The sequence below is a fragment of the Lipotes vexillifer genome, unplaced genomic scaffold (assembly GCF_000442215.2).
Source record: "Lipotes vexillifer unplaced genomic scaffold, Lipotes_vexillifer_v1.1 scaffold104, whole genome shotgun sequence".
Taxonomy (NCBI): domain Eukaryota; kingdom Metazoa; phylum Chordata; class Mammalia; order Artiodactyla; family Lipotidae; genus Lipotes; species Lipotes vexillifer.
Window position 1 is genome coordinate 2,745,540 of NW_006789458.1, and position 19,066 is coordinate 2,764,605.

Consider the following 19,066-nt stretch of genomic DNA (forward strand, 5'->3'; position numbering starts at 1 on the left):
ATTTACCTTTCATTTAATTGCACTCTATTTGCTCTCACCTCTCCAATCTACAAATTTTAAATTCCTTATTCCATATAGTACATCTTTAACATTCTGGAATTTGTTATATGAACCAATTAAAATCTTAGGGTCTAACCATGCTCTCTTACTGCAAGCAAAGGCTCTTATTTTTAGTGAATAGCCCAACACAGAATTTTTCACGTAAGTGAAGGGTAGGGGAATAGTCGAAGTGGAAGGTAGTGAGATGTAGAACTGAGAAGAAATATTTCACTCCTGGATTTGCAACTGAAGGAAATAGCAGAATTACTAGATTAGAGAAACAGTGTATGTTTTCGTTCAATAGCTCTTCAGCTTAATCGAAAACAAAAAACAAACTATCTACCATTCCTCTTCAGAAGAACATGCACACAGATGAACATACACACAATGAATACCCGTCCTCCAAAAAAGGAATAGCTCAGTGTCATCAGTGTCAATTTCGTAAGCTAGCTATATACAGAAAAATTGAGTTCCGTAATACTACTGGAATAGAAAACAGTATATTTCATTTTTAAACTGTTTAATATGACAGTGGTTGTTAGAAAATATTTCAAAAGCACATTCAGAAAACTTAAAACTGAAACAATTTCAAATGATTTAAGAACCCTTTTCTTACATACACACACATACACACACAGACACACACGGATGTCTAGTTTACTTGGAAATGGATCAAAATGTAAGATAGACTGACGAATAGGCAATGGATTTATGAACAGATATGTGATTAAACTAACATAATATTAATGGTAGAATCAAGATGGTGGGTATATGAGTAGTCACTATGAAACTGTTTCAATTTCCCTGCCTGCTTGAGAATTTTCATTAAAAATACTAGGAAAGAGATATGGGGATATACGTATATGTATAGCTGATTCACTTTGTTATAAAGCAGAAACTAACACACCATTGTAAAGTAATTATATACCAATAAAGATGTTAAAAAAATACTAGGAAAGAGATATGGGGATATACGTATATGTATAGCTGATTCACTTTGTTATAAAGCAGAAACTAACACACCATTGTAAAGTAATTATATACCAATAAAGATGTTAAAAAAATACTAGGAAAAAAATCCACAAGAACAATAATAAATCACATACACACAAGCCCTGTATTTAAAAACAAAAACTTACCTCATGAATTAACTCTGGTGAAAAGAAATAAATAGTTTAAAAAGTAAAAACTCTGAGACCAATATATGTAAAATCTTCGGGAAGGTACCCAAAGGTGTACTGATAAAAAAAATTTACAGCCTTAAGCGTTTTCCACTGAACTGAAAAATAAAAATAAACTTACTATTCGACAACTAGTAGAGATAAGTATTAAAGATTTTTAAAAATAATAAATTAAAAACATAAAGACAAAAATGACAAATCAAAAAGCTCATTCTTAAAAAAAAAAAGTACTAAAACCCCTGGCAGATTTTTTTCTTCATTCCTCACAAATATTTAACTTTGTAAAAGGATGTAACTGGGACTTCCCTGGTGGTCCAGTGGTTAACACTCCACGCTTCCACTGCAATGGGTGAGGGTTCGATCCCTGGTCCCTGATCGGGGAACTAAGACCCTGCATGCCTCATGGTGCGGCCAGAAAAAAAGGTGTAACCACAGACATGATCTTTTCAATTTACAGGATAATTATATATACAATTTTAGGCTTCTAAATTTGAAAATCTCAAGTGAATAAACTTCTAGGCAGATAAAAATGACCTAAGTGACTCAAAAACAGGTAGAAACTTCAATACACCTGAAAACACTATTAAAAACTAAGGCCTTAAATACCTGCTTGAGAGTTCCTTTGTCATCTTTTAGATCATAAATAAGTCAATAAACTCAGTTTAATCTCAATCAAAACCCCAAAAGGATTTTTTCAAATGAGCTAAACAAAATAAACCCTAAAACATATCTGGAAAAAAAAAAGCATACAAGGATAACTAGGTAAATTCTATGACACCAGAATAGGCTAAGGAGAAAAGTATCCATTTGTAAACAGATACTATAAACCTATGTTATAATAAGTGGTAATAATACAGCAGTGCAGGAATAGGCAGCAATCAAATGGAATAAAAGATCCAGAAATAAATCTATGCATATTAAAGAAGACATTTCAAATTGTGATAGATAATGAAGAGTTATGCAATACATGACAAAAGGCTATATATATGCCTAAATATATTTTAGATAAATTAACACATTTGCATGTAAAAATTCAAATAATAAGTTCTACAAGAAAAAATATAGGTATGTATTCAATAAAATGTTGTGCAGTGGGATTACTTCGTAAGAAAAAGGAAAGGAGAAATTAGGCTATATACAAGTTAAAGATTTTTGCTGGGTAAACATAACATAAACTTAAAAGGCAAATGGTAATCTTGGAAAAAGAAGTAGTTACAAGTGAATATGATGAGCTATTCACTAAAAATAAGAGCCTTTTATTTTAGAAATAAAAATAACCAATAAGCATTTTAAAAAAGCCTTTCAGATGTATTACTGATAAGAGAAATTTAAATAAGGTTTTTAGTTTATCAACTGGGCAAAAATTTTAAAAAGATATGTAATACCCAGCAGTAGTAAAGCGTTGAAGAAACACAATTTCATACCCCAATGAGGGAGGTGTACTTTGGCAACAGACTGAGGTGGGGCGGGAGCGGATGGAGTATTATCAGTACATTAGAAAATTAGAAAAGGTTTTAGAACTCTACATGTTCTTTGATACAATTCATTTCTTGAAATAGTGGGAAAGAAAAATACTGATTTGCACAGAAATTCAGTTAGAAATGTCCACTAGAGGGTTGTTTACAGTTTTTAAAAACATCCTTAATTTCCATAAATTGCAAGTAAATTATAAGCTTCATAAAATGAAAGTTTAATCTCATGACAAAATGTTATCAGATTAAACCAAAATAGACAAGAATATGTAACAGTGGTGTCACTAGCTAGTAGGATTGTAAGAGTGTGTTCTTCCTGACTTAATGGTATTTTCTAGATAGTTTGAAGTTATAGTCCTATTGCCTAAAAAAGCTTTCCAAAGAAAGTCCTCTATTTGCAATGTTCCTTTTTCGCCAAAATAAAGATTTTATACTTACTTCTCCATCATCAAGGGCATTCATTTCTCCTATCCTCTGTTTCATGAAATCAGTTTCTAGCTGGCTGACTGGAGTTCAAGACCCCTAATCAACCCTTAAGCTTTGAATCTGAGAAATCCTTATCCAGTAAAAAGCTACTTAAAATAGGAAAATGCTCTTTGTTGGCCTGGAAAAAAAGTAAGCTAGGCTGCTTACTTTTTTCTGACTTCATTCTCATTTAGACACTATGCTTAGAAATGAAAGCTGTGCTTACAAATGGAGAAAGTTATTATTTCAAAGCTTCTTTCTGGCCTCATGCCCTTTCCTCCAACCTCAAGAGTACTGTAAAATGATGTACAAAACTGCCTATGGGGACAGAATGCACAAGAAGTAAAAAACTATTTCTACAGATTCAGAATGAAAACATACTTCTATTCATCACCCAAACCAAAACATTTCTTCAAATCTAACACTATCAAGTGGTACCACACTTGGGGCACTGGGAAGGGGATCCCTACGTGCAATTATACCTTTCATGCCTTTTATATCTATCTCATTTGTTTTACAAAATAAACCTCTGAGGTAGTTGGACTACTGGCAGCCTTTATTTTACAGATGAAGAAACTGAACTTCTGAAATAATGTGACATGCCCAAGATCACACAATTAATGCCTCTGAAGCAATTCCTGATAGCAAATTCTTCTCAGTGAACAGCAACCATCTCCCCTGTACAAATCTCAGTAGCAAAGCAGCCACATCCATCGACCTAAGAAACAGCAGCAATATATTTGTGAGTAAAACTTTGTTCACGGCTTTAGATTTAGTAGTTTCTGGGGGAGAATAATAATGAACATCGCGGGAATTCCCTAACAGTCCAGTGGTTAGGATTCGGCACTTGCGCTGCAGTGGCCCGGGTTCAATCCATGGTTGGGGAACTAAGATCCTGCAAGCCACATGGCGTAGCCAAAAAAAAAAAAGAACATCTTCACCGATAAATGAGAATAAAGACAGGTCTGATAATAACTTTTTCAGAGATAGTTAACAAGGAAAAAGGATATAACCTGATTTCTTAAGAAATGTTTAAGTGATTAAAGGTGGTGTAGTTGACTGATCACTCCTTATCTCTAAACATACTTTTAAAAAAATTTTTTACTTTATTTTATTTTGGCCGTACCTCGCAGCTTGCGGGATCTCAGTTCCCCAACCAGGGATCAAACCTGTGCCCCATGTAGTGGAAGCGCAGAGTCCTGACCACTGGACTGCCAGGGAAGTCCCTAAATATACTTTCTTTACTTGTCTTCTGGGACACCACACTCATTACCTCACTGGCCACCTCTTTTCAATCCTTGATGGCTCCTTCTCTCTTGCTAAGCTTTCACTGTTGGAGAGTATCAGGTACAATTCTTTCTTGGACCTCTTAATCTAATTACTCTCAAATTCTCAACCTAAGCAATGTCTTCCAGTCCTAGAGCTTTAAATATGGTCTACTGGTGATGCTTAAAATTTAAATATCTTCAGTCCCAACCTCTCCTCTGAAATCTAGACTTGAATATTCAACTGCCTACTTGATTATCTCCACTTGGACATTTAACAGACATTTCAAACCTAACATGTCCAAAACTTTTTTAAAACCAGAACCTAATAACTTTCACTATTTCCACCACCACCACTCTAGTCTAAACCATTAACACCTCAGTTTAAAGTATTCTAACAGTCTCTTAACTCATCTCCCTGTTCCCATTCTTTTCCCCTCCAGTCTATTATCCGCAAAACAGCCAGAACCATATTTTAAAAATGTAAGCCAATTCTTTTGTCCAATTCAAGGGATTTCTTTCTTTTATCCAATTCAAGGGATTTTTTTTTTTTTTTACATTCTGTATTTCTACTTTTTTAATGAAATGATAGTGTTAGTAGGTGGTAAGTTTCTTTAGATATTTGTCTTCAGGTTTTGTTTTCGTGTTTTTACATAAGCAATAAAAAGTTAGTCTCCCCTTCTCAAAACACTCCAATGAACTCCCAAGGCATTTTAAATAAAGTCAACCAATAAAATCTCTATCCAAGCTCGTTTCCTCCTATTCTTCCTTCCTCTTGCTCATTCATCTCCAGCCAGTGGCCTCTTTGTTCTCTGAATTCATTCATCCCATTCCTGTCCAGGACCAAAGCACTCTCCAACCAGATATCTACATGGTGTGCTGCCTTACATAATATAAGTCTCTGCTAAATGACACCTTCTCAAAGAGTGGTATTCCCTAACCAGTCACTAAAATAGTAGCTCTCAAGGTGCCTCTTTTTTGTATAAAGAGGCTATCTTTAGTGTAAAAGGAGGCAAGTAGGTTAAAAATATATACTGTATTTACTTAAATTGAAAACAAATTCACTGGAAGGATACATGAAAAGTTACCTATTAACTCAGCAGATAAGGCAGATGGGTGGGAGGATTTTTCACAGTTTGTTTTTAAAATATTGTTTGATTTTTTTGAACCATTTTAATGTGTTATTTGAATGACTATTTAAAAATAAATAAAAAATAGCAGTCCACCACTCTCTATCCCTTTACTCTAATTTATTTTTACTCACAGCATCTACGCTTACTTGACTTCATATAATTATATAATTATCCATATCTCCACCAGACAGTAAGCTTCAACCAACTCCCTTAGTACTAGAGAATATAATGATTTTCTCCTTAACTAAAAACAAAACATTGAAATGGTTTTCATTATCTTTGTGTCACCTTTTTCCTCCAGCATACTTTATTTATGTAACTTTTATTCTATTTATAAATTTGCATGGTATGTCCTTGGCTATATCCAATACATGCACAAGATGAAGACATAAGAGGGCTTGCTTGTTAAATTTATAAATGTCAAAAAGCCAGGAAGAGAAGCTAATCCCTTGGATGACAGAATCATTATTCAAGAAGGTTTCAAGGACTTCCCTGGTGGCACAGTGGTTAAGAATCCACCTGCCAAAGCAGGGGACACAGGCTCGAGCCCTGGTCCGGGAAGATCCCACATACCACGGAGCAACTAAGCCCGTGTGCCACAACTACTGAGCCTGCGCTCTAGAGCCCGTGCTCCGCAACAAGAGAAGTCACCGCAATGAGAAGCCCACGCATCACAACGAAGGGTAACCCCCACTCGCCACAACTAGAGAAAGCCTGTGCGCAGCAACGAAGACCCAACGCAGCCAAAAACAATAAAATTTAAAAAAAGATCTCAAGTTTTAACTACACTCAAGTGGATGATATTTAAAAGGGTTAAAGGTACATATTGCTTAAAAAACATCATCTACATGTATATACAGAATGGGAAAGATCTTAACATACAAAAGATGCAGGTTTATGTTGCCTACATCAGTGATTTCCAGACAAAATTTTCAAAAAACAAAATAGGAAAACAACAAAGGTGGCCTCTCCCGTTGCGGAGCACAGGCTCCGGACGCACAGGCCCAGCGGCCACGGCTCACTGGCCCAGCCGCTCCGCGGCACGTGGGATGCTCCCGTACCGGGGCACTGAACCCGCGTCCCACCCCCCGTATCAGCAGGCGGACTCTCAACTCAACCACTTTGCCACCACGGAAGCCCCAAAAGACTAACTTTTTATTGCTTATGTAAAAACACGAAAACTAAACCCGAAGACAAATATGTAAAGAAACTTACCACCTACTAACACTATCATTTCATAAAAAAAGGTTATTTTAACATTAGAAAAGTAGAAATACAGAATGTAAAAAAAAAATAATAATCCCTTGAATTGGATAAATATAACCTGAAAAGCCACATAACATTTTTCTCTCATTTTTTTGCTTAGAACTGGCAAGACATTACTGTTGTTAGAGTTAATGAAATTTTAGACCGTAAACACAAGTGTATGGCTTGAATTAAGAAAAGGGGTAATTTCACTACACTGCATTCAGACCACAACTGCAGAACTAAAGCTGGAAACAGAATCAGAACAAAAAAGAATAGCACTGACAAAACTGATTGTATCTAGTGACAGAGATGAGGAAGGTAAAGGAAACTGTATCACATGAAGTTGTAGGGGTTGTAGTATTTAATTTAGAAGAGGGAGAACTTAACAGAGACCCAATATATTGAGAAAAACCTTACTGTATCTTACTCTTAAAGACAGAACTGCAACCAATGGAAGAAGTTACACAGTAAAGCAGATACTAGCTCAGTTTAGTAAAATCTATTACATTTTTCAAAAGCGAAATTACCATCCTACGCCCATTTTTTCATGCAAGTGTTTCTCATGGAAAACCTGGACTCAATAAGATCTCAGGGATATTACTAGTAAGCAGCACATTGTTTGAGATGATTTCTAAAGTCTCCTCTAATTCTAAAATTTTGTGAATTAGAATGGAATAAATGTTGCCTTTTATAAGTTACTGAAAAAGATGAGTGGAAAGAATTTTGGCTTTACTCAAAAAGACAAAGGTTCAGTTATAGGCTTTACCACTTAATAATGTGTGACAGAGAGGCAAAATTATTCATTAACTCTGGACTTCAAGTATTCTCAACTTTAAGTGTAAAATAATACCTTATTTACACAACTGCTGCATGAATTATGCATAGACACACACAATGTCTGGCACTTAGTACGTGCTTAATACATAGTAGGTATTATTCACTATTCAGTAAATATTATGTTCCAAAGGATAATATTTTCTATTATTTATTAGCCATTTATATACTTAAAAAAGGACTTACTCTCTACTGTCTCGTTTTTGCTTTTCAAACCTAAGCAATGCACACTTAGGATTCATTTCCACTTCTATGCTTCACATAATCTCTATTGGATGAAAGAAATTTTTATAACCTTGCTTTTGTTGGTTTCTTTTCTACCTTTGACACAAAAGTGGGGTTTACTTTTAGTACATGTCAACTATGTCATTCATTTTGGCAAAAAAATTATAATATACTGTTGCATAATCATTTCAACTAAACTGGACTATACATCCAATTTAATCAAGCCTACTACCAGACAGATGTTTTCTTACTCTTTTAGGTAGCCCACACTGGCTACCTCATTGGTGAGCACTTCCCTCAACAAATATATGAGTAAATAAAGACCCATTTCACCAAGGGTAGCTATTAGAAATCTTGGTTATTAACAAAAGTTTATGAAATAAAAATAGTCTTGAGGTTTCTCCTCATTAGATGAAACCCATTTCTTACTGAAACATATCAACACTTAATGCTCCAGCCAATATTATCTACCCACCAGAATTTTTCAGATGGTATTTAATTCCTTTTTTTGTTATACTTGCAAAATAATTGACAACTATACAGATACTTCAGTTGGCAATTTAATATCATGCTGTCTGTTATATTTAATATCATGCTGTCTGTTAGAACAGTGTACTGCTTAACCCCCCAATGTTCATGATAAAGAAAAAACAAATCACTACAGAATTTTTTTGAATAAAAAACATGTTGACAAGTTTAAACATATACAGTATTCAGTACTAGATGAATGATATCAGATGCAACAATAAAACTAGTTTTTTTTGTTTGTTTGTTTTTTGCAGTACGCAGGCCTCACACTGTTGTGGCCTCTCCCGTGGCGGAGCACAGGCTCCGGACACACAGGCTCAGCGGCCATGGCTCATGGGCCCAGCCGCTCCGCGGCATGTGGGATCCTCCCGGACCGGGGCACAAACCCGTGTCCCCTGAATCGGCAGGCGGACCCTAAACCACTGCGCCACCAGGGAAGCCCAATAAAACTAGTTTTTTTGGCTTTTTTTTTAAGTGATAAAAGGAAACAAGAAACTGATACTTGTAACAAATAAATCCTAAGCATAGAATTTTTAAAAGCACCTTGATATTTACATTAATAGACATAACGCATGATAATTTTACAGTGTAGAGTTGGAAAACATGCAGATGGTTATTTACTTCCATACAAAGTAATTTTAGCACACCATGAAATTTAACAGTAAAATACATTTCAAGTTTGATTTAATATAATTCCACATGGTGAATTACAGATTATTTTTTAAGTAATTTGAAATTTAAGAAATATACTAATTCTTTTTTAAAAGTCTATTAAAATACAACTAAAGGGCTTCCCTGGTGGTGCAGTGGTTGAGAGTCCGCCTGCCGATGCAGGGGACACGGGTTTGTGCCCCGGTCCAGGGGGATCCCACATGCCGCGGAGCAGCTGGGCCCGTGAGCCATGGCCGCTGAGCCTGCGCGTCCGGAGCCTGTGCTCCGCAACGGGAAAGGCCACAACGGTGAGAGTCCCGCGTACCGCAAAAAAAAAAAAACAAAAAACCAAAAAAAAACAACTAAAAATAGAACTACCATATGACCCAGCAATCCCATTACTGGGCATACACCCTGAGAAAACCATAATTCAAAAAGAGACATGTAGGCTTCCCTGGTGGTGGAGTGGTTGAGAATCTGCCTGCCAATGCAGGGAACACGGGTTCGAGCCCTGGTCTGGGAAGATGCCACATGCCACGGAGCAACTGGGCCCGTGAGCCACAAATACTGAGCCTGCATGTCTGGAGCCTGTGCTCCGCGACAGTGAGAGGCCCGCGCACCGCGATGAAGAGTGGCCCCCGCTCGCAGAAACTAGAGAAAGCCCTCGCACAGAAATGAAGACCCAATACAGCCAAAAATAAAATAAAATAAAAAAATAAATTTAAAAAACAAACAAAAAAAGAGACATGTACCACACTGTTCACTGCAGCACTATGTACAACAGCCAGGACGTGGGACCAACCTAAATGCCCATAGACAGATGAATGGATATAGAAGATGTGGCACATATATACATTGTAATATTACTCTGCCATAAAAAGAAATGAAATTGAGTTATTTGTAGTGAGGTGGACGGACCTAGAGTCTGTCATACAGAGTGAAGTAAGTCAGAAAGAGAAAAACAAATACCATATGCTAACACATATATACAGAATCTAAAAAAAAAAAAAAAAAAAGGTACTGATGAACCTAGTGGCAGGGCAGGAATGAAGATGCAGACATGGAAAATGGACTTGAGGACACGGGGGAGTGCGGGTGGGAGGGTAAAGCTGGGGCAAAGTGAGAGTAGCATCGACATATATACACTACTGAATGTAAAATAGTTAGCCAGTGGGAAGCAGCAGCATAGCGCAGGGAGATCAGCTCGGTGATTTGCAATGACCTACAGAGGTGGGATAGGGAGGGTGGGAGTGAGGCTCAAGAGGGAGGGTATATGGGGATGTATGTATGCATATGACTGATTCACTTTGTTGTACAACAGAAACTAACACAGTATTGTGAAGCAATTATACTCCAATAAAGATCTATTTTAAAAAAAGTCTATTAAAATACAATGTGGAATTAAGGGATAAAAAGTATAAGACAACAAAAAAGCACTTTATGGCAAAATCAACAAGAAAGAGCACAAATTCAATTTTAATAAAAATGTTCAACATGAATTTTTTTCCTCAAAAAGTAAGCTCTTGTTTAAGTTGAAAATAATAAAATTCATTAATTGAAGAAAACTGAACTTCATAGGTTCTTGCTATGTAGCAATTTCATTTTTCAGAGTTTATAAAGTTGATCATATTATAAAATACTACCAAATAGCAGAAAATACTATTAAAATATGGCTACTGATAAGAAGTAGGGAAAAAATTCCAAGTTTCCATTTTTATGAAAAGCCCATGTTAAGACATCTCTTCCTATATTAGTAAGTTAATTTATAAAACTATAGTTCCACTTCATTAGAATTATTACTTTCACATCAAAAGAAAAAGACTATAGACTAATACAACTATGAGGTATCTATGAACTTGATTGTCACAGACAACTCAAAGAGCATGCAGAGAAGATTTCCATAAATTTTCACAGGGTAGGGGGACTAGGGGACACAGCTGAAAAGAGCACACTGCAGAAGAGACCTTGGTTTTATTGGACTCTGCCTTTCATTAGCAGTTTGGCTTGGACAGCCAAGTCAGTTAACTTTCCAAGTTTTAATGTCTTCCTCTTTCTCCGTCAAATGCATTTAGACTCTTCAGTTTTAAAACACCAAAATTCTACAATATCTGCAAAGTTAGGAAAAAGTAAAAGCAGCACTGGTTTTACTTTTTAAAAAACAATGGCAGAAAAACACAAAATGGTTTGTAACTTGCAATGTAATATTTCCAGAGCTGAATTCCTAAATCATTGCGGCATACCCAGCTAGGGTTATATCAGTGAAGATCTGGATACCGTATTCATAATGTCACTCTCTCCTCTCACATCATTCCTCCACCTGCTCCTCCCCATCCGGCTTCAATCTCTCTTTTGCTTGTTTTAATGCCAGCAAACGGTTGTAAGCTTAATAATCAAATCATTTTAAAAGATGTATTTTCAATCAAGTATGTTATCTGCTTCACCACATTTCTCCCAACTGGGTGAATTTTCATTAAGAGAATAAAAATATGAATAAAAAATTCAGAAACAGAAATGCACCAGGCCTATGTTTTATTTTGAATGCTTAAAAAACAAAACGGAAAGATGTATCCTAACCTATTCCCTTAGGCACGTGAATGCGTTACCCACCCTATGAAAAAACATTCTGTTGGTTCATTTTCCTGCTACACAAACAGCTTCGTCGTCAGGCCCTTCCTGGTCCATTCTTCATCGTGAGCTAGTAATTTTATATTGATCACCTTGGCAATGCTTGGACAGGCACTGTCCTTGTCTTCCAGGAGCTTACATTCTCCAAGTAAAACTCCGCTAAATATTAAAAAAACAGATACTATGACTTAGGGTACAAATCCCACATGTTCCCGCCCCTCGTTAGGCAGCTGCTAATTTTTCTTTTCCTTACATAAAATGAAGGGACCCATACCAAAGCCCACATTCGAATCTCAGGACAATGAAGTCGACAGGAAGCTACTCTCTCCTCCCCCGGGTTACTACAGAGCCACAGCCTGAGCGGGTGCTGTCGCCTGGCGGGGTGCGTGACACCACGTCTTCCACGCCCTCCCACCGCGTCCGAAAGGCTCCTCGCCGGACCACCCCAAACCGCCCCACACACCAAAACCAACCACACAAAAAGAAACGACACTGGGAGCTGCTCCGATCGGGAAAACCCCTTCTCCAGCAGCAGCGTAGCCATTCCCTCCGCTGCTCCGTCCACACCCCTGCAAACTGCTGGGGCGGAGGGGACTGCACAAAGCCAGGAGAGCCAGAGACGACTCAATACGTGGACACTTGCAGGGGAAGCCGGGACGCAGGGCCCGGGGACGCAGGGTTGGGGGGCGGTGGGGGGAATTAGCTCGGGACAGAGTCAGGTTCCAGGCCACATATAGTGTCAGGAAATGAGCTAGGGTTAGCGTGATGACTTTAGTTATTGAGAGCATCAGGGCCTTAGTTAAGACCAGTGTCAGGGGCTTAATCAGGACCAATGCCAGTGCTTGCTGTAGGGACAGCCTCAGAGCCTGGGCGCGCGAAGCCTCAGGGAAGCGCCCCTCGCCGCCGGCCCTCAACCCCTCCCGCCGCGGGCCGCGCCCGAGCCCCCGCTGCAAACCCGAAGAGAAGGATGTGGAAAGGCGGAGGAGGAGGCGGCGGCACCGGAGCGCATCACTTACCCCTCACTGCTGAGAGGGACCGGACGGGGGGGCGGGGCGCACCGCGTCCCGTGAGTCTCTCGCAAGCGTTCTCCCCCACCCTGTTGTCGTCGCCGCCGCCGCGGTCGAGCTCTCGGCCCCTCGGCGCCGCTGGGCAATAACGTTATTCCGCACACGCTCCGCACATAGCGGTAACGGCAAAGAGCGACCGCCCAGTGCGCAGGCGCCCGGGGAGAGGGCGAGGAGCCCAGCCCTACCCCTGGTCCGGCCCAGTCCCGGCGAACTCCTACTGCGCAAGCGCCAAGCACAGACAATGAAAAGGGGTTGTGCGGGGCGGGGGGTCTCACCCACAGGCCTCTCCAGCTGCCGACTGCGCAGGCGTATACCAAAGACCAGCTTCAACAATGAAGAGGACCCGGGCTTTAGCTGGGCCCGCAACCGGCAATGACTACAGTTCCCAGCCGGCAGTGCGCCAACTTCAAGCTGTGGTCGGGTCGCTGGGCGTACTAAGATTGGTAGTGTCAGCCGCCTTCACGATCTAGGTTGTTTGGGAGATTCAGAGCTTCTTTTTCTTGAGAATTTATTTCGCGGTGTTGGCAGATGTTGCGGCTGAAATGTGTTGAGCTTGTTATTTGCGTTCTTGAGAAGGCTCAAGGATCAACAACATATAAGCGAATTTAGAAGAGTAAAGGCTTTCAGTGAGCCCTTTCTGTCAGTTAGGTGGTCCAAACAGTAGGATGGGATGAAGGCAGGACTAAGTCTGGCTGGGCTACAGAAATGGGCGGAGCCTCCAAGGAGTCTCTTGGCAACCGGAACTTGCCGCCAAACCGCCAAAGCTTGAGCTTGGAGCGCGTTGCCCTCTGGGAATTGTAGTGTCATTGGGAGTGCTCTTAGGAACTTCGACACTGTAGGCCCGGACACTGTGGACTACAACTTCCGACGTCCACCACGAGGGCCCGTGGGTGGGAAGAGGCCGAAGAGCTCAGTCCGGGAATCTGTGCTCTCCAGTGACAGCAGCAGCAGGAAGTCGGTGGGCCCCTTCCGGGGGCTGAGGCCTCTTGCTCTCCGAGGGGAGAACGCTGGACTCTTCCCCACGCAATTCCCATCTCTGGGCCCCGAGTGTGTTCATGGCGAAGTCCCCGGAGAACTCTGCCCTGGAGGAGATTCTGGGGCAGTATCAACGGAGTCTCCGGGGTGAGTTGCTCGGAACCTCTGTGCCCTAGCCCCTTGATAGCAGGGCCTAATGGACGGGAGCTGACCAGGGGCGTTGCCTAACACCTTGGTTTGGCCCTAGCCAGAACGCAGAGGAAGAAGATGGATGTTGCTGTGGAAAGATTAAATAGTTGTGTTTGTTTTTACGTTTAAGCAACGTTATTTCCCTTGATTCCCATAGTTACCTGAACCAACTGCCTGATCTTTTCTTGGGCATCTTTTTTACCCGGCGCCCACAGAAACTCTTGGACGGCTCAATGCCAGTTTTGCCCAGTTCCCATACTTCTCGTTATAATCCAGTAAATTCCTGATGCGCTCTTTTTACACATTCAAATTATGGTGTAGTGGATTGAATGTGATTTATTGGACCAGAAAAAAAAAACCCACTAATAATTATTTTAATCACAACAGCTTCTATTTAGGGGTCTAGGCTATTTACATACATTAAATCACTTAAAACTTACAATCTTATGAATGTCCCTCTTCTACACATGGGGAAATAGAGGTGCAAAGAGGTTAAGTTAGGCCAAAGCCAACCTAGCTAGTTAGTGGCAGAGCCAGGTATTAAATTCAGTCAGGCCTGTCTGCCTTAAAAGCCTATGTTTTTCTTTATTAATCATATTACAATTACTATTACTGAAACTTTTTTTAGTTAATTCAGATTTTATTACTATAGTACCCTATGAGTAGCTGAAGAAGTGATATACTTGTAGATAGCTCTATCATCTTGAACATCATATATAACATCTAGAAACCTCATTTCTCTTATTTTAAAGTAGAAGTTATTATATTGTCTACAGGGTTCTTGTGAGGAGCGAATAAAATAATTCACATAAAGCAGTGATTTTCAGGCTTTTTTTTTTTAATCTTAGCCATAAGTAAGAAATATATTTTGTATGGCACATAGACATATAGACTAAAAGAAAATTTTCATTAAAGAATATTTATTTTACTAGATGTAATTCACCCTACTTTCTGTTCTTTTGCATTTTCTTAACCATTTAAGCTTAAAAAATATTTAAAGCATTTAAAGCACTGACTCATTTATTGGTTTAGTGCCTACTATATGTTAGACATACCAAATGCTGGGGATACCATAAGGAACTAGACAAGATGACTGTCCTGAGGGAGCCTCTGGATTAATGCAGTGAAGCACGATAAACAAAATAATTACAGATTACTATGATAAAAAATAAGGGTAAAAATCAGTGCTTGGCACATAAGCACTCATTAAATGTTAGCTGCTATTTATAATTGGTACTTGTAGCAAAGTGAAGATTTTTCAAGGAGATTAGCAAATTTATCTTCTAGTGAGTCTAGACTTTGAAAGGGTTATTATTTATTGTTTGATTAGCAAATTTATCTTCTAGTGAGTCTAGACTTTGAAAGGGTTATTATTTATTGTTTCCATCTGTCAACAGTGTTACAAACTGTCAACATTCTCAGTATTCAAACTGCAAGAATAAAATAATTGGTCTGAGTGAATACCTTCATCAGCCTACTGGTGTTTCAAGAGCTGTTACAGAAATAACCACTTGTAACTTTTCATTTGAAAGCAAAAAAAATACTGTGCACAATAGTACCAGTGGCATTTAATTTTCGAGGTTGGTAAAAAAATCTTGTTTTCCATTATGTTTCTCCTAGTGCTTCTCCTCCTTTGACCTTAATTTGAACCTTTATTTAAGTATTAGAGGCTATTTAATATTAGACTTGATGCAGTAGTTAATTTCAAACTAATGTTATAGTACTATATTTTTAATACCCATGATACTGCTCTCAGTAATTATAGTGAAGAGTCTTTATTCAAAGATAATTCATTTTAAAATAAATTTAAAATTTAGTGTTATAACAATATAAAGTAGTGAAAACATTTATAATCAAGAGCAAATAAAGCAGAGAAAAAAGTTTGTTTTTTTATTAATTTTTAGTGTTAGTTTTAACAATGAATCAAGAAATGAAACTTGAAATTTTTCATGGGTTTTCAGGACTTATTGTTTATTAAGTAGCATTTTAATTTTTAGGTTTATTTCGTTTATATAATAGCTAATGGAAGGAAACAAAACAGAACTAATATTGAAATGAAGCACGATCAGAAGTTCTTCACTTCACACGTATAATAACCACTCTTAGATAGGATAATTCCCTTTAACGTTAAAATGTGTGTTTCTGAATAAACACAGTATGGTGGCATTATTTTGTATATGAAATTTCATTATTTTAAGCGTTTTGTGCCTTATAACTTGAGAATTGTGTTACTATGCAGCCAGATAAAATGCAATTTAAAGTTCTTTTGTTTTGGTTTTGTCTATCCACCATGACTTCCCCGAAATGCCTTGTCTAGTTCATGCTTAAAGAAAAGGTAATAGGTATTCTTGGTCTTTCCTCACAAGTTATTCCTCTGGTTTCTAAATAATTGTACATGTAATCATTACTAATTCTTTCAGTTGTATTTAGCAAGGAAGTGGGCATATAAAAATGCAAAATGCTTTTATAATTTTCCCATGATAGTCTCTCATTTTTTTATAGCTTTTCCTCATTTCTTTACTTTAAACACAATTTTTGGTACTATTATAGTATATGAAGAATTTGAAGTTCTGATGTGAAAAGCAGAGTCAATGTTGCTTTCTTGCTTTTAAAACTTAAGAGGAATTCTTGCCTCTCCTTGAGTCTGATGACCCTAGAGCCACCATGGATATAGAGAGCCCATCTGCAGGCTCTACACTCACCTCTTATTCTTTCCCTGACGCCTTTCAGATGTAGTCACCCTCTAAGGATAACTCCTGCTTTGGATTGTCTATGCCCCCACTGTAAGAATTGGAGTGGTTGAAAGACTTCTTCAGAGTAAGAGATCTGGCAGAAAAACTAGAAAACTTCATTGCCCCTCAGATCTGTAATATTATTCCTACATAGTAGATGATCTGAAAGTTTTCAGTGTGGTATAAAGTGGGCATATCCCAGGTATCCTGGAAGTCACAGAGTTTAATCTAGAACCAGAAGTGACTTGGAAGGTCTTCTGGCAATATGGTTAGGTGTTCATTCACTCTTTCGGCATCTAAAATTCAAGACGCACAGAATTATATTGATAACTGGGCAGAATAGCAACTACCCCTCCTCTAATTTAAATTCAACACATCATAGTGCAAGGTCATGAGGTATAAAATAAACTAATTTATAGCCAAGAAAGGGTCAGGAAAACCAGAATAACAGGAAATTCAGGCTGTTTTAAATATTGTACACTTGAATGTAGGAATATGATGTTAGAAAGAAGGAGAGAACTTGTTAGAAACTCAGTGTCCCAACCTTAACAACTGAATCACGTTTCGTCTATTGCTGCAGTGTTAGCTATGGATACAGTTTTATACCTGTATACATGACTCACCTATTCTCCAACTTCCTGGCCACCTTTGATTGGGTGGGCATAAAGAAATGGAACAAACTTATACCGAGACAGGAATACATCATTTACTTTCTATATACATTTTATATGCTGGTTCCTCCTTTTTCTTTCAACATTTTGGTGTTTTAGGCTCTAGATTGAATTTGTAGAAGAGTATGATAGATTCAAAGAAGAGAATGTGGAACTAGGATCCAAGTTACAACTCTTACTGTTGCTTTTCTAATAACCATCTATGTTACCTTAGGCAAGTTAATAAACTGTTCTTGGATTCTTGTTTCCTCATCTGGAATATGAAAAGTTTGGACTAGGTGGAGAATTATTGCCTTTAGGAGCCAAGCAGATGACAAAATATGTGATGGAGTCAGTGGAAGACACTAGGGAATGGTGAGGCTCTGGCCAAATTGGGCATTTTATGCTTTTTCTAAAAACATTCCAGGTACTTTCTTGCTCCCTCCCTCTTTTTTTCCTTCACTTTCTCTTATTCTTTTCCCTTTGTCCTATACTGTGTGGGTCAAGCAAAACACGTGAGAGCTTGGTTCGCCTTCAGGCACTACCTCAGACCCCTGGATCTGTAATGTCCCTTCTATCAACACTGGATTGGAACACATGAATGATAATGGTTCTGTTTCTTTCATATACAAATGAGAGTAAGGAACTAGGTTCATAGAAAGTGAGAGGTTGAATATGGGAAGAAAATATAAAATTGGGGGGAGTGATCCTTTTATTTGTAAGTTGATCTAGTTTGATAAAACTGAAGATAATATTGATGGGCCAACTGTACACAAGTAAAATATAGAGCATCTTTCCAATTCATACAAAGTGTTTTCTTCATTCCACAGAAGGACTCACATCTGTGGAAAGCCAGTGTTAATCTTACTAGTCAATAATTTGGTCACTGAATTAACCAGAAGTGATATCATCAGGACCTTTGGCAGACTTAAGAAAACCTGTGTATAACTAATTAAGTAAAAGTTCCTCTTTTTCTCAGTTTTACTCATCAAACTTGTATTTCTTCTTCTTTTTGTTTTTGCTTTTCTTAAATGTTTTCTAAAATATTCTTTGCCATATATAGTATATATTTATGCACACACACATATTCTCTATAGCTAATGTTTGCTTATATGTTTAACTATCAGCCTCATTGAGACCAAGACAGGCAACAATGTAATAAAGGCTCTGGAAGCATTTATTATGGAATGAGAAAATTATTTTGGTGTTTTAGCACAGACTGAAACATATCTCTCTTTCCTAAAAATTAAAGAAGTGGAACTATTGGCTATTAATAAATAAGGATTAGTAATGCAAATGAAGTTTGTAAACATTTGAGTTTACTTTTTTGCTGATAAAATTTAAATTACATATATTCATTTTTTGCTTTATATACTTATATGGCTTTTCTTAGTAGTTTTAACTTTTATGACCATTTCTTCTACCAGAATAGCAAAAGGCTAGTAGAATTCCATTTTTTTCTTCCCTACTAATAATGAGGTAAAATAGGCAAAAGACAGGATTTAGCAGCCCAAAAAGGGTGTTTTACAAGTAAATAGTCATCCTGAATAATGTAGAACCAAAACAGTGGTCAGTGTTATGAGATTGTAGGGCATTTTCACATGTTGGACACGTTTGGACAGAAAAAAGAGATGAAGTTGTTCTCAAGCTTTTGAGGTACTGAGAATAATTATATTAACTCTTGGGGTTTTTAAAAGACTTAAACTCTGATAATTTCACCAGTTTTTGCTAAGGTTTTCCACCTTTTCACTTAGTGATACTCCTTTGAGGATCAAAAGGTAGGGAAA

General features: G+C 38.0%; 2 protein-coding genes across 4 annotated transcripts in view; one reads left to right on the forward strand and one right to left on the reverse strand.

Annotated features, from left to right (window-relative positions):
* Positions 1–13,026, reverse strand: part of CEP170 (centrosomal protein 170) — a 147,154-nt gene extending 134,128 nt beyond the window's left edge. For all 3 annotated transcript variants that reach the window (XM_007462633.1, XM_007462631.1, XM_007462629.1), the window contains exon 1: positions 12,683–13,026. The gene's annotated coding sequence lies outside the window, so the exon portion shown is untranslated. The remainder of the gene's footprint in view (positions 1–12,682) is intronic.
* A 593-nt stretch (positions 13,027–13,619) lies between these two features.
* SDCCAG8 (SHH signaling and ciliogenesis regulator SDCCAG8) overlaps positions 13,620–19,066 on the forward strand; it is a 265,480-nt gene continuing 260,033 nt past the window's right edge. The window contains 1 exon segment of the mRNA XM_007462638.1: positions 13,620–13,855. Coding sequence (XP_007462700.1) covers positions 13,789–13,855 — 67 coding nt within the window. The 5' untranslated portion in view covers positions 13,620–13,788.